General features: G+C 31.9%; 1 protein-coding gene across 2 annotated transcripts; it reads left to right on the forward strand.

Moving 5' to 3' along the window:
- Nucleotides 1-5,262: 5,262 nt before the first annotated feature.
- Nucleotides 5,263-8,429, forward strand: LOC118049053 (uncharacterized). 2 transcript variants are annotated; one of them, XM_073403709.1, is made up of 3 exons: nucleotides 5,263-5,751; nucleotides 6,925-7,163; nucleotides 7,507-8,429. In XM_073403709.1, the coding sequence occupies exons 2-3, from the start codon at nucleotides 6,927-6,929 to the stop codon at nucleotides 8,113-8,115; spliced, it is 846 nt and encodes a 281-aa protein (XP_073259810.1). In that variant the 5' UTR covers nucleotides 5,263-5,751; nucleotides 6,925-6,926; the 3' UTR covers nucleotides 8,116-8,429. The 2 variants fall into 2 exon arrangements, with proteins under 2 accessions (XP_073259810.1, XP_034914801.1); XM_035058910.2 differs by having other exon boundaries at nucleotides 5,266-5,751; nucleotides 7,519-8,429.
- Nucleotides 8,430-16,279: the final 7,850 nt, after the last annotated feature.

The following is a 16,279-nucleotide window of genomic DNA, read 5'->3' on the forward strand; positions in this document are numbered from 1 at the left end:
TGAATTTGACATGTAACTGCTAAACAAACCGTTTGTTATTCCATCGGTAAGTAAACATTGACAATGATATTTGCATTAATTCTTTTTTACCTCTCTGATATATACTGACAAATTATTTTTGTCAGTAACCCTTTGAGTAATAATTTAAAAATATATTAAACAAAAACAAAAAATAATTAAAAAAATTAAATTGATATAAAATTAAAATATTTATTATAAATTTAAACATTTATAAATTCAAATACAATTAATCTAGCATAGAGATACTAGAAGAGGACAAGGAGACGGGTTTTCACCTAGACTGTAAGGTGAATAAAAGGGAACACATGTACCACCCATCTGTGATCTTATCTCAATTAGTAGTCTACGGATTTTGGTCATCCCAGCATTGAGTCATTCATAATCAGTATCCAGATGGGTTGTCTGATGTTTAACTCGCTAGTTTAAAATCACCTCAAACTCTAGAGTTTAAGTGCTCGGAATTGATTGAGAGCATACAACGGTTGAAACACTGTGGGTCATCCATAAGAGCTTGATCATAGTGTTAGAGAGATCACACACTTGATTTCTATTGGTTTCACTAGACAATCTTACCTCCAACCATAAATCCGGATTGAGTTATGAATAGGTTAAAGGATTGTCACTATATCTCTCATTCAACTTGGTTTTATATGTATCTTGAGAAAAAAAGTCAGCAAATTCAAGACAACAATAACTTAAGAAAAAAATGGTTGAAAACTACATACTACAAAGTGTTGAGCTTAACTATCCACAAGTTGTTACACCCTTTTTTGGTAGTCATCAATCTACACGTGCATTTCCACAAAAATCTTCATTGGGCTTGGTTCGCGTTTAAGAACCATATCCTGCAAGAAAAAAGTGTAGTTAGTTAAATATATTTATAAGAAACAACAGATAAAAAAATAGATGTAATTTAAAAAAAATCTTACCATTTGCTTTGCAAGTGAAATGAATGGAACAAAGCCACCAATGTACATTGTAACGGAACCACAAACACATTGGGTTCTGGTTCTCTGTACTGGAGTGTTATTGTCGCACAAAATAATGGACATCAAAAGTTGAATATATTCCACCCACACAACACTTAAGACATACAAATGTTTGAAATCCTTTTAAACCACCACCTCCTTCCAACTTGGAAGCTCACTCTCCTCCACATATTTATTTGACTTTCTATTGTGCCTCGTACAAAAAAATCACACAATCTATATGGTACAAATGAATTATCTATTAGTAAATGAATAATAAAATTGAATAAAAAGATTAAAAAATTCTATTTTGGTTTCAATCTTATCTAGTTGCAATGTGATTCTTACAAACACTCCCTACAATAGTGTTGTAAGCTCTATCCCATTCAAGTTTTTCTGTGTAGTTAGAATTTATACAAGAAAAATTTAATTAATAAGTTAATAAACTAACCAAATTAACATAATACAAAAATATTTAAGTTAATACTAACCTTAAATCTTTTGATCCGTGCATCAATCATAGGTTTCCATTCAGGATGTTTGAAAACCTGACTCCATTTAAATAAGGGGATTTCCATAAATGATTTCACCGTCAATTATGGTTTTAACAGCCTCAATGTTTGTAAACTTGTTAATTAAAATTATTTTTTTTAAAAATTATTAACATGTTGATGTGAAGTTAATTCAAACTTACATTGAAAGGTTGTTCTTCCTTTAAGCCTGGTACTTCTTAGTAAATGAAACTCATTGTAAAAGGACCCCCTTCAACGTGGTGGCATCACATTTGACAAGCCTGCATCATGAGTGGATGCTTGTGTCTTAGGTGTCTATTCTTGGTTGACACTTAATGACTCATGGTCATGAGAAATGCTGCTAGAAGAACTAGCAGCGATCTTGTCTGTACGACATGCTATTGACATTTCCCTAGACATCTACCCAAATTAAAGGCTTAAGGTATTGTAAACCATGAAACCATTTATATTTTTAAAAAATTGATAGCACTTCACCTATATAGGAGACTACCTAAAAATTTTAAACCTACAAATACACAATAATTTAAATTGGATTGTCACAAACCAATTGATTATATTTTAATCTATGTCAATTGAATAATTTCAATTATGTTAATTTAACCAAAATTTCAATTAGTTTTGTTATGACCATTTGCAAAATGATCAAAGGAGGTTAGTATAAACACATTAAAAGATCTATAATATCAACATTTCAGATTAAAAACTATTCATATATCCTAACTATTATCTTAGCTATTTTTCATTTTTTATTTATTTATGATGGCTACTATTTGTTTAATTTTTATTATTTTTAAATAATTTATATTTTTCAAGAAATTTAAATATGTTTGTTAACACCACAAATCAATGAGCTAACCATGTATAATCATTAAATAACATAAAAATTAAAAACACAATTAAAAAAATTCCAACAATCTATATACAATCATTAAAGAACATAAAAATTAAAAAATTGCCATCAACATTTATGCAATTATTTATAGCAGAAAAATTAAAAAATTGCCATCAACATTTATATAATTATTTATAACAGAAAAATTAAAAAAAATTAAAAATTTTCATTAACATTTATGCAATTATTAATAACACATAAATATAAAATTATAAAATGTTGAGTTTTCCCAATATTAAGAAGAAGAAAAATCTGAACAAATCATTAAAGGAATAGAGAATAAGATAAGGAGAAAAGAGAAGAAGACATACATGCGCGTGAAGAAGAAAAGAAGAGAAGATAATGGGTTGAGGATAGAAATAGAGAGAGAAGAGAAAGAAAGGCATGAAGATTTGGGAGAAAGAAAGAAGATGCTGCAAAGGAAGAGAGACGAAGAGAAATGTGATCATTTGTTCTGATTTTAGGGATTATAGTATTTTAATTTGGGGTTTATTTACCAACGGTTTTACTGATGTACAATTAAATATTAATATTTTTATTTTTTTTGTCGGTGTATTTGTCTGTAAAGTCTAATTGAAAATTTCAATTTAATCAAATTTTTAGAAATCCACTAATTACCATTGACTACGTTTTTTGTTCGTTAGTGATTTTGTATGTATTGATTAATAATAAACAAGGCAAGTGAGAAATGAACATTACCTTACCTCTCGTGAAAATATTGACGTACATTAATCGTCGGTAATTCCATATGTATTGAGCAGTAAAAAACAGTGCAAGTGTAAAGTGAACAATACCTTAGCTCTCGAGAAAATACCGAAGGATATTAATTATAAGTGATCCCGTATGTATTGTGCACAATGAACAATGCTAGTGAGAAAGGAACAATTCCAATGTTCTCTAAAATATATCAACAGACTTAATCCATCGATGTATCTATTTGTATTTTATAGGTGTATTTTCATCGGTACAAAACAATTTCTGTTACCAAATTGTATTTATATCTATCTTGCAAATACTTACAATCACAAAAATACGTACAAATAACATAATAACATCAGTTTTAATAATAAAATCACATAAAATAAATGTTTCATTGTGATTTAAAAATAAATAAATGTCATTATCATTACATTAAAGTTAATTTCATTCAAAAATATTACATTATAGTTTATGGCATTACACATTCATGTTGTGCAAATTAATAAAAAAATGTCTTCCTCTTTAATTTTATTATCATCATATCCATCGCAATCTTCCATATTGATTTCTTCGCTATCATCATCTTCATCAACTTGTGTATTTTAATTGGTTCTCAAAACATCATTTAACTCCTCAACGTTAAATATTGCAAATGGATTTACCAACATATTTAATCGGCGAATTTAAATCCATCGGTAATGATGTGTGTAAAAATAATTAACACTTCATCATAATTTTTGGTTTTCTTTTATTTTTTTTTTCACTATAATTTTCTTGGTATATACCAATAAAATATTTCTGATAGTGCTAACCAATGGCTACCATGAGTGCATGTTCAGTTGGAAAAACTCACCGTAATTTATTGATAGAATATTTCTATCAATTTATCATTCGTTTATATTTGTGAATTTTTGGTAATGTTTTCAGAAATTTTATGTTTGTCTCTTGGATCTCCTTGGGACAATTAATAGAAAAATACCAAATTAATAATGATAAAGTATTACTGGATTTTCAAGGACGTCTGGAAAATCTTACTGGCAACTTATAATTATGAGACAAATATGCAAGTTAAGATAGAGAGGCCGAAGTAAAAAATTTTCCTTCTATCATTAAAAAAAAAAAAGTTGTCATGTATGCAAGAGATACAAACGATAGATAATAAAAAGGAGCATGCAAGTGTTAATTTTACAATGATAAAGATATATGGTGTGTGCTTTAAACTTCAATCATATATACAATGTTGATGGCATTAATTAATTCAGATCAAGAAATCATTTTCACATTGTTTTTAACAAAAAAAAAAAAAATTCGTTCTAAATATACACAATTAATACTATATATAATTTACCCTCTAAATAAATCTAAATGGTTAACAGAGACGATGATAATAAATTATACTATTTTTATTGGTTTCATGAGTTTGAATTTTGAAAATAGTATCTAAAGAGATTTATTTTTTTAAGGTAGCAGATCAATGTGGAGAAAGTAGTCTTAAATAACATGTAATTATCACTAAAAATAAATACCTCCTTATTTAATAATTAACAATATTCTCAAACAATCGATTTCCTTTCGAATTCTTCTATCCACATAGCATACAAAAAGTCGAGCTGTTTACTCCGCTGAATCATTTTACAGTATTAAATGATGGGAACATATATAGGTATGTATATATATCCGTATATAGGCTATGTATGTATGTATGGGTGTATGTATGTGGCATACAAAGCAGGTGCTGGTGATGTACAAATACACAGCGAAGAGAAAATATAATCAAATGAGGAATCATTGGATTTCCCAAAAAATAAAATAAAATAAAAGGTATTTTTATACCAATAATAATAATACAAGGAAGATCAGCATTAGCATTGTCGTAGGTGTCCTAAAGAAGCGATCAATTAATCTATATATATATATATATATACGTGTATGTATATGATATGTATATGATATGATATTGATTTCTTGCAAAGACTTTGTCTGGAATATCTTGTTCCCTGGCCTACGCTGGCTTACGGTCACGAGTGCCCCTTTGATTTTATTATTCATGGAACTCTGTGGACCCGACTTGGCTACAGTTTGCAAAAACCAATATTATTCAATACCATAAATAACCTTATCATATACTCTATCACATTACATTATTAATACATAACTCTACCACAACAACCTAGCTCTCTCTCTCTCTCTCTCATTCAAAATATTACTCTCAAACACATTGCAAGTTAGCCCAGCTTTTCTCTTGCCTCCTCCCCTTCATTCACAGCCTGTCAAGCTTGAATTATTATGAACATGAATACCAACATATCTTAACTTAAGGTTTGCTTTGATGTTCTTCTAAGCAAGGGAGAGCTGGCTAGGCTAATACAAATATTGGAGTCTTGATTTCTTGTACCGCCTGGTGTTTACTAGCCATAATAACTCTCCGAATTTAGCACCACAGCTGCACTCCATAGGTTGCTCCGTCCGTATTGTTAAGAGACAAAAAAATGAGTTATGGAAGCTCATGAGTGGTATAAGGGCTTGCTTGTTTTTCAGCTTTTCTTTGTCATCAATAGACTACCTTGTGGCATGAAGGAGGGAGATGTTCAATGAGCCTTGTAGGAAAGTACAGCGATCTGGTCACTATATATTTCAGGTGATGAATAAATAATTATAAAGTAGTTTTCTTGTTCTTGTACTGAACTGGTCATGAAACTTGGGCCTTTTCTTTTCTTTTTTTTCTTCCAAGTTTTGAAAGATGGCCTGTACTAAGGCCAGCATTCATGATCTTTTTCTTCTTTTTTTTTTTTTTTGTTTGCTAGCTGTATTGGTTATTTGTGATTTTCATGATTGCTAATATATAAATCTCTTGCATATAATTAAGAATACAAAGTGCAAAATTGGTTTTGCAGTCTTCTCAGTCTCCCATCTCATAGTTATCCAGTTTGCTGTTCATTTTTGTCTATTTGTTGATTGCTTTATGGCTTTAAAATAAGCGTCTCTATGAAAAGAAGGATTTTTAACTGTTGTGTGATTTCATCATGTGGCTACCGAAAAGGGTTGGTTTTGGAAGAAACAGAAAGGAGTGTGAACACTTTTCTAGAACAAATTTCATGGAGATGAAGACCACCGTTTTGGCTAGTGATTGTCCCACCAGTGAGTGAGAGAGAGAGAGAGAGAGAGAGAGAGAGAGAGAGACCCACAATCCATGTTTGGTCTTTCTATTGCTTACATCCCATTTTCTCCTTACTTCGTTGTCAAGGCACTGTTTTGTTACACTTTCAGAGCTCCGAATGCAGTTGTGAGCAGTCCCCTCCCCCTCCATTTCAGCAGAAATCCTCTCTTTACATTTTCGAAGACAAAAATAGGTGGCATGGTTTAAAATATAGCAAGGCAATTTCATCTTTGTAATAATTGCTTGCATCTAGAGCAAGATTGAAGAAGATCTCGTTTAAATGTTTCTTGCATTTGAATTTTACTTTATCAAAATTTGATATGACTCAGAATTTACAAAATCTTTTCTAGATCACTTTTGTTCCCAGATATCCCAATAAAACTTCGGGTCAACGGCCCTTCGTCTCCACCCCTATGTAGTGGCCTTTTATATATCCACCACAGTTTATAGAGTAAATAATGCAAAAAGATAAGGAAAAAGAAAAAAAGAGGCAAAGTTTATGATGGATCACATGTGATCCATATATCTCCATGATTGATCTCTTTTTCTGTTACAATTTTCTTGCTGTTTTAGTTTTTCTTGATGAAATCGGAGTTGCAAGATTCTCTGTACTCTCTTATATTAGTTTGAAGTTTGATTATCATATAATTTCAGGGATGGGAACCAAACTTGAATATGCCATCAACGTTCTAGCAACTTCACAAAATAGCAGTAGCGTAAGTGTACGTTGTGTGGATGACCTGGAATATTTGCAGACCAGGGGTCTGAGTAAGGACCTTCAAGTTAGTGGGATAGACAAGTTTTGCAGCTCTATGGACAGGATGCCTGAGAAACACAACATAGACTTCATCAAGAAGACAATGCAGTTGCATGATGATATCTTCAAACAACAGGTGAGTTTCAAGTCTAGTTTAACGTACATGTTTTGTGGAGATCAATGTGTTAGCTGAAACCTTTTTACTTGAAGAATATTTTTTCTCCATAGTTGGACATTTTGACATCACTACTTTCCAGGGAATAGTTTCCAGTTAGAACTACTGAGGCCAGGGTTGTGTTATCTATTCATCACTCTAATTCAGACCTAGAACCCTCTGAGCAATATATAAATAATCTTAATTACAGAAGCATTTCCCTTTTCTTTCCACTGGCTAGCCCCACAGGCATAAATTACTGATTACTGTCTATGGCAAGGAACTTGAAACCTGACAACAGGAATATTATTAACTAACTGTAAAGTGGAACTTGCAGGTAAGGGAGCTCCATAGGCTGTACAGTGTTCAAAAGATGTTGATGGACGAGTTGAACAAGAATGAAATTAAACAAAACAGGAAGGACTGGACTCCAATGACTAGTTCATATATTAACTACTCTCAATTCGCTAACCGGCCTAAATCAACAGCACAAACCACTTATGGTTATAGTTTCCATGTTCAAAGACCGAGGGATGATCCGAGTTCAAGAGAAAGAAGTGGTAGCTGCTCAGATGAGACGATGAGATTAACAAGGGGATTCGATCTTGAAAGGCTTGCTGAGCATATATCAACTGGAGTTGGAGCCGTGGGCGACAACCAAGCTGGGCCAAGCACTTGTGCACCCCAGAAAGGAAAAATGAGAATAGATGGATCTGATGGAGATAGTGAAGTGGAGTTGACATTAAGCATCGGAGGTAGCACTACAAGCAAGAAGATATCCAAAAACTACCAGACACTTGAGCTTGATTCTCCAGCCTCGTTTATATCTGAACGAGGAGAGGATTACAGCACTCCAACAACCCCAATGAGCAGCTCTAGTGCAACATGTGATCAGGACAGAAAGCGGCCTCATTGGCTTTTCCAAAAAGTTTAAGTATAAATAGGACTTGACCATATGTATGTGTGTGTCCTTCTAAAACTCCACTTGACTCGGACGAACAAAAATCTATGGTCTTTGAATTGAGATTCTTGATTCAGTTCCAACCTCGATCTATTAAATGGATTTTGAGGAACCCTTATTTGGGGTATTACATTGGTTGTGAATCTAGCTACCTTTTCTTTTCAAGTCCACCAGTTCAATATTTGAAATCTCGATCTACAGACATTGTGTTTTTAGTTGTTCTGCACCAATCTTAGTTTGTAAACTTTTCCAATTTCAGATATGTAAGAGCAGATTGGAGAAAGAAATTAATGAGAGTAATATGTTATCCTACAAAAGTAAACCAGCAGGCGTGTATGAGATGATGACCAAATATGTGGGCGCACTTAAATAATGCATTCAAGGATGCTTATCACTATCAACTTGGGGATAAGAATTTAAGAAAATTTTGTCTCCCTTTTTTTTTTTTCTTTCCTCTAACTAATGTTGTGAAAGCAACAGGTAGTCGAATTGCAAAATTCACAGATTGTGCTTCTTTCAGTCACAAATATTGTCAGAATGTGTGAAGTGGGGCAGAAGGAATGCCATTGATATGGTATTTTGTCTTCAAATCCTTGTCTTTTATTTCAAAGTGTTTCAGTGCAGATGGTCCTGACCAAAACACAACCCTCTCTTTTTCTTTGCTGCTGTATCCATTATCTCTCCAATAAAGGAGAGAAACAGCGTTGCTCAACCCATGATCCATGTAAGATCAACTTGCACGTCCTACTGATCAAACGGTGGAGTATTAGATAAGACAAGGAAGATACTATAAACTCTTGCAACTTAGTTTTTTATTTTCCTTTATGCTTTTCCCCTCAATAGCATGCTCCTTGTACAGATTAAAAGCCACATAATCCGAGGTTCGTACTTAAAAATTGAAAATATAGCGGAATTTGTAAACATACCCGAGACCCCACTTTGTTAAAATGTCCATACAGTGAAAAAACACAGTTCAGAAACAATTTACGAGTGATTTTTTGTTTTTCTAGAGAAATGGTTGAAATTTTGTTGTTCTATCAGTAAATCTTCACCAGCTCCCAATTCGAAGACCTTATTTAGCATATGTTTTGAATACTTAGGTTTGGATTCAAGAAATAGACATGTGTTATATGTATACAGCTATTCCTGCAGATTCATGCACAGACCATCAACAGTCCCTTTAGGCTGTAAACTTGACCTTCCCTATTTATATGCTATTTTTAAGGGTTGTACCTTTTATTTCTGTACGCTCACTTGATTTATAGAGTTCTCACAGCTTTAATAACATTTTAGAATTGCTGAAACTCCCACTTCCCTTTCCCTAGCTGTCAAAAAACTTGTACTTTTAACGAGTCTTAGAACAGGCTCTCATTATCTGCTTTGACTAGAGGACGAGGACGAATAAGAAGCTTCATTCTAGATCATTAATTATGACTTTATCTGCATGTGGGCATCTCTAGTTTAATTATTTATCGCATTGTCGAAGACTCGAAATCATATATTGTCCCTGGCAGACAGTGCTGCTTTACTCGGCAACTATTTTTGCTGAAAAGCTCCTCCTGTTGAATTTTCAACATTTTAAATCAAATGTCCCACTGAGGTTCTCAGTTCTAATCCTTGGACACCCGATCTCGAAACACACTTCGAAAGTAATTTGCTTGTCGAGAGAACGGACATTTAACACAATCCTAGTCGGTAGTGAGCGAAACAACACAACAGCTCCCATTGCAGGGAACTGTGGGAGCTCCAACATCTGCTCCCCAAGACTAACTAAACGAGGTTGCAAAAGCAATATTTGTACCCTTGAACATCATTTTTCCAAGGAAATTTGAACTCACCATCGATTATACTTGGGAATACAAGACATGTATCTATATATATATATGTCTAGGTCCCTTGTGAGTGGACTTAGATATACAAGTCAAAGGCAACAATAACATATGCATGTATCATCAATGACCACTTATCTTCTCCTAGGTATATAGTTGGATTCTCATAGAAAATAAACTTATGAGAGTTTGTATATTAATTAATGTTTGTATATCTTCTTTTGAATTTTATTTAATTATTTATTATTATTATTATATTATTATTATTATTATTATTATTATTATTCAAGAGTAGATAATGATTATTTTGTTACTTCACCTAAGAGAACAAATTATTACAAGAAACTTGCTATCAAAGTTGTCATGTTTCCTCTTTTGGAAGTGGCCTGGGGCACCAAATACTTGCTATCATATAACTTGCACAAATATGGATTTGTTTATGTAAATTCAAAGTATATTTGCTTTCACTGTTGCCACTATAGGTGTTGATGTGAGAGAGAAAGGTAGTGTGTTATTGTCTTGTTTTTTGTTTTAATTAGTCAATTTGAATTATTAATTAAATAAGAAAAAAAAAATATGACGTCGACCATTTGGTGTTACATGCAAGAGGTGTCTTGTTATGGATTGGAATTTGGTCATGACTTTTTACTTTTTATTTTTTTGAGAAAGAGAAGGAAAAAGGAGACTCGGAAGAGTTTTAGCCTTATGATACTTTTTATGTTGTGGGATTTTTCTTATTAGAAATGTTTAGTGTGGTTTGGTAAAGAAGAGAGAGGGAGTATGCTACTAAATCTTTATTTCCATTTTAAGTCAAGTATTTTTTTTTAATTTGTGCAATTAAATTCCAACAATTTATTTAAAATTAAAGGTTAGAACTCGAAGAAATTAGCCTAGGTGGTTTGCTCTGTTCCTTGACATTTCAGGTTCAAACTTGGAGATTAATATTCAAGATAATTTATTAAAATTTTCTAAATACATCAAGCTAGGGATATCCATAAAATTATCCGAGAAGAAATTTAATCTTGCTTGACATGCAAGGATATCCTTATCACATTTTAAGGACACACGAGACAATCGTAATCTTGTTTTTTATACGTTGAGGCTATTAACCAAGAATGTCAATTAAACTTGAATCCAAATGAGTTGGTATTTTTGTAGATATGTAATATTGCAAAATGAATATGGATATTCAAAATTATGATCTCATAAATAATAGATAAGGTATAAATATTGAAACAATATTCAATAAGTAGTGAAAAGGCAAACGACAAGATATCTTCTTTAAGTGTGATAAATATTATCCTAACTCTAGCTCTAATTTTTTATGTTGAACCATCAAAGAATATTTTTCATGGTTTTGACATTTTAATGAATAAGATTTTATCATTACGCAAAATAATTTGTTAAACTTATGTCATATAAGAAATCTTGATATGGCAAGTGAACAACATAGATGAATATAGGGAATGTGTTGTTAAATAAATTAGTATAATTGATAATGATGAGATATAATTTAAAGACAAATATTTTTTTGTTCTATTTATTTAATGTAAATTACATGTGATATTTATAAATTATTTATAAGTACCTCACAGTCTCGAGCAGGACGTGTTAGATGTGTATAGGACATCTTTCGATAATTTTGTTCAAAATTTGTATTAAATACCGTTTTGCATTGTAAGGGGTCTTATGCTTAAGTATTAATTATTATGAGGTTTATGTATTAAAAATTTAACTTAATCATGTATATTTATGTTAGAGTATTAGTTTATTTATTATGTCTTAGATAATTACTATGTATTTGTATTTCCTAAATCTTATGAAGATTTGAGGGTTTATATTGGAAATTGAATGCATATTGTGAACCATAATGAAATATGATGGATGGTATGTGTGAAGATATGATTAGATGAGTCCATGATGGTTGGATAATGACATGACCAAAATCTTAATGTCTTCTCCCAAGTGCAGGAGTGTCGAAGTAATAAATAACCCAACAAGACCGGGGTTGAATCACAGAAAGGTTAATTGTATAAATTATAAATAGCAATACAACAACAACAACAACAACAATAATAACAATAATAATAACAATAATAGTAATAATAATATTAATAGTAAATAATAATAATAATACTCAGTACGTGGCATTGTTATACCTAAGAATGATCTAAAAGATCGGGGTCACAGGTTTCCAGCCTATATACTGAGTTTATAAAAAGATCAAAGAGATATATTATATAATATAAACAGATTTTTGATGCGAATGAACAAGACAAAACCAATAATGTCAGGATCTTTGATCAAACACAGAGCATACTTAACGTACATAAAATATAACAAGAATGTAAATAATAATAATAATAATAATAATAATAATAATAAAGAGAGAAGAGGAAGAAATTAATGAGAACTTTGAGATGGAAGATTACTGTGAGGATTAAACAATGATAAAAACAAATGTCAAGGTTAGAGGATCCACTAATGGTATTTCAAACAAGTATAGTATAAACTCTTATTACTCAACTTGGAAACCACACACGAAGAAGGTTCCAATCAGATTATAAATTATTAACATGATTACATTAGTTATCTTATTCGAATGATGCTAATACTTGTAAATGTTGTCAGGCATTCATGATTATAACTTAAATTAACAACAAATCAAGTTCCTTTCATAGCTCAGGTGTCGGTTATACCATACAGTATGGGCTATGAAAGTGCCAAGTATTTGTTGTACCAAGTGTTATACAACATAAATCTAGATTAACCATTTAACAAGCAAAGTATTAAAAGTGAACAAGGTAACAAATATAAAACATGTTAATATCAAGCATTAAAGTCCATGTTGAGTTTATACTATACTTATTCTTACACCATTAGTGTACCCTTTTCACCTTGACATAATAGATTTAGCTAAACATAATGAAAGAAAGAAACATAAATAAACAAGATAAGAACATACTTATACAAATAAAGGAAAGGAAATGAAGAGCATAAACAAGAGATTAATATAGCATCAAATGAAACTCAAACATTACAAAATACAAAGAAAGAGAGCAAGAGCATGATCTTGATCTGAACACCAAGATGCCTAAATGCATGGAAAATGCCTCCTTTTATAGGCCAAAATTTGAAACTATTGATTTGATGAATAATTGTTGAGTGGGTGGCCACATCTTGACTTGGTGAAAATCCTTATCTTCTTGTCTGAATCAAACGTCATTGCTAACATCAGAACTAGAACCATATGAAATCATGAAAGTTCTAGAAACTTCTCTTAGCTTTCCAGGAAAAAAAAGATGAGGTCATTTGGACTTCTAGAACTCAAGATATGGGCTGAACACTTAAGAGTGTCTGGGCTGCAGGACAACTTCGGACTTCTCCGTTGTTGCTATAATTTGGACTTGAAACGACCTTCCTAGATCTTGGTGTCCCATGAAAGTTATAGGCCTATGTCTTACCAAATCTGTGTAAAAATTTGAGATCATTTGAACATTTAGAACTCGAGATATGACCTAATTACCGAATAGTGTTCCAGTTTGGACTACACAACATCTCTTTTCTAAGCTTCACCCTCTCTTTATCTTCACAAATTTTAGTAGTTGAGTTCATCAATCAATCCTTTGATTTATGTGATATGCCTACATTTAAGATGAACATTTACCATATATTAAGATATCTTATAGTATTAGACTTGTTATTATAAAACATGCTTTAGTTAAAGAGTTATTGATACTTCAAGTGCAAAATAATGATATAAACCCTTGATAAACATGCACTTTTAAGTACTAATCAGATAATAAATGAAATAAGAATTGGTTGAATAATGAAGTATGACAGGTCTTAGTCGATAACTTGGGATTTCCTATTATAGAGAAAACACTGTTGAAATTTCGGTAGATTTTCAAAAAAAATAAAAAAATGTTTCCCTTTAAAAGTTGTAAACATTCATGAGAAAGTAAATGATTATATGTATTTATAAAGCGTGTTACACTGGCATTTTTGAGATGGCATTGATCTTAGACTAATCAATCTCAATTCCTCAATATCAAACTATAAATCCTATGTTTGCCTGAAAAGACACCAAATACACATTTTAGCAGGTTCATCTTTAGTTGGAATCAGCGTAACCATTCATATACCAAATAAAGATCTTGAAAATGATTTTATTTTTACTTTGACTTCACCACATGATCATCAAAGTAGCATTCAATGTGTTGGTGAAGCATATCATCAAAAATATTTTGTATTGTCCTTTTATAAGTGGCACATGTATTCTTCAAGCAAAAAAGCATAACCTTATAGTAATATTTATTCTTTTAAAGAGTCTGGAAGGTTATCTTCTCCTCATACATGTGCCAGTTCGAATATGATTATTGTTAGATGAACATCCATGAAGGTTAATCTCCCGTGACCTATGGTAGTGTCAACATAGATCTTGGTGATTGAAAGTGGAAAGTCATTTTTGAGACAAGTATTGTTAAGGTCTCGAACAATACACACAACACGGATATGAAAATTCTTGTTTTTTTATCGGCATGTATTTTGGCCTCAATTTGTGAGACAAGTATAGGAAAAAAAAAACGAAAGTGATCTAAGCTTATTTTACAGGTGTTGCTACTCAATTTGTTACCCATGTTTTGATAAATTTTCAGAAAAAATTCAAAAATAGCAAAAAACATTGAAAATCCAAAAAATATATTTTTAATATATTTGCATTATTTTTAGCATTTTCAACATCGTCTCAAAGGAATTTAAATTTTCAAGGATCTTTGGAATATGTTAAGCTTGTAATGCATTATTTTTAAAATCATCCTTTTTTCTCATTTGAGTCAATGTTGATAAGAAAAACCAAAAAAATAAGAAAAATGAAATTTACAAGAAAAGGAAGTTGAGGCACCAAGTTTTGGAGACCTAGGCAACATATTTTGTCAATAAATAAGAGTTTCCAACACCTATAAGGAGGGGCAATTTTGCACATTTAGGGAGATAAAAAAAAAAAACCCTAACACTTAAAAACTTATCTCTTGACCGAAGCCGGGCGCCTTTTTCATCCCCATTTTGGCCAAAGAAACCAGGACTGCAGTTGCACCCCCTATTGGTTTTTGGATTTTTACTTCCCCGACGATCTTACATTTTTCCTTTTTCACCCCAGCTAGCCTCTCTTCCCTATTGTAACAGAGAATCGAGAACCGTCCCCGTTTCCTTTTTCTTCTTGATTGCACCCCGAGAGCCCCCTCTCTCAAGCTCTCTAATTTCCCTCATCGACCTCCAGTAGCGGCAATTTCTGCCCACACAAGACAACCCCTCACTCCAGGCTCCTCTCAGTCAGCATTTTCAACCGCTAGCTGCAGAGCACCGGGGCACACTTTTCACCTTTTCCTCCACGCACCACCTGACAGAGACCCACAACACATGCTCATGAACCAGCGCCAGCTCGTGAAGACCTGGCCATCCCCATTTCTCCCTCTAACAGACATTGTCCCTCTCCATCTCCAGCAAATCTGAACTGGCTACAACAGCCCTTCTCCAGCAGCACACTGACAACGACTAAAAGATTGATGTCTTCTCCCAAGTGCAAGAGTGTCGAAGTATAAATAACCCGACAAGACAGGATCGAACCACAATAGAAGTTAATTGGTATAAATTATAAATAACAAGACAACAACAACAACAATAAATAACAATAATAGTAATAGTAATAATAATAATAATAATAATAATAATAATAATAATAATAATACTTAGTACGCTGGCGTTGTTATATCCTGAGAATGATCTAAAAGATCGGGTCACAAGTTTCCAGCCTATATACTGAGTTTATGAAAAGATAAAAGAAAATATATTATATAATATAAACAGATTTTTTTTATGCGAATGAACAAGGCAAGACCAACAATAATCAGGATCCTTGATCAAACACAGAGCATACTTAACGTACATAAATATAACAAATTCGTAAATAATTATAATAATAGTAATAGTAATAATAAATAATAATAATAACATAAAGAAGAGGAGGAGAGAAATTAATGAGAACTTTAAAGATGAAGATTAATGTAAGGATTAAACAATGATAAAAACAAATGTCAAGGTTAGAGGATCCACCAATGGTATTTCAAACAAGTATAGTATAAACTGTTATTACTCAATTTGGAAACCACACACGAAAGAGGTTTCAATCGGACGATTTGTCATTAATAGCTCATTATAAATTATTAATATGATCATATTAATTATCTTATTTACACAACACCAAACTTTTAAATATTGTCAGGAATTTCATGATGTTAAACTGATGTTTA

The sequence above is a fragment of the Populus alba genome, chromosome 12 (assembly GCF_005239225.2).
Source record: "Populus alba chromosome 12, ASM523922v2, whole genome shotgun sequence".
Taxonomy (NCBI): Eukaryota; Viridiplantae; Streptophyta; class Magnoliopsida; order Malpighiales; family Salicaceae; genus Populus; species Populus alba.

Excerpts from the sequence above, each read along its gene's own strand:
- LOC118049053 (XM_073403709.1), top strand. The coding sequence starts at position 6,927 with ATGGGAACCAAACTTGAATATGCCATCAACGTTCTAGCAACTTCACAA. Across the intron at positions 7,164-7,506 it reads ATGATATCTTCAAACAACAG|TGGAACTTGCAGGTAAGGGA; the intron begins GTGAGTTTCAAG and ends CTAACTGTAAAG.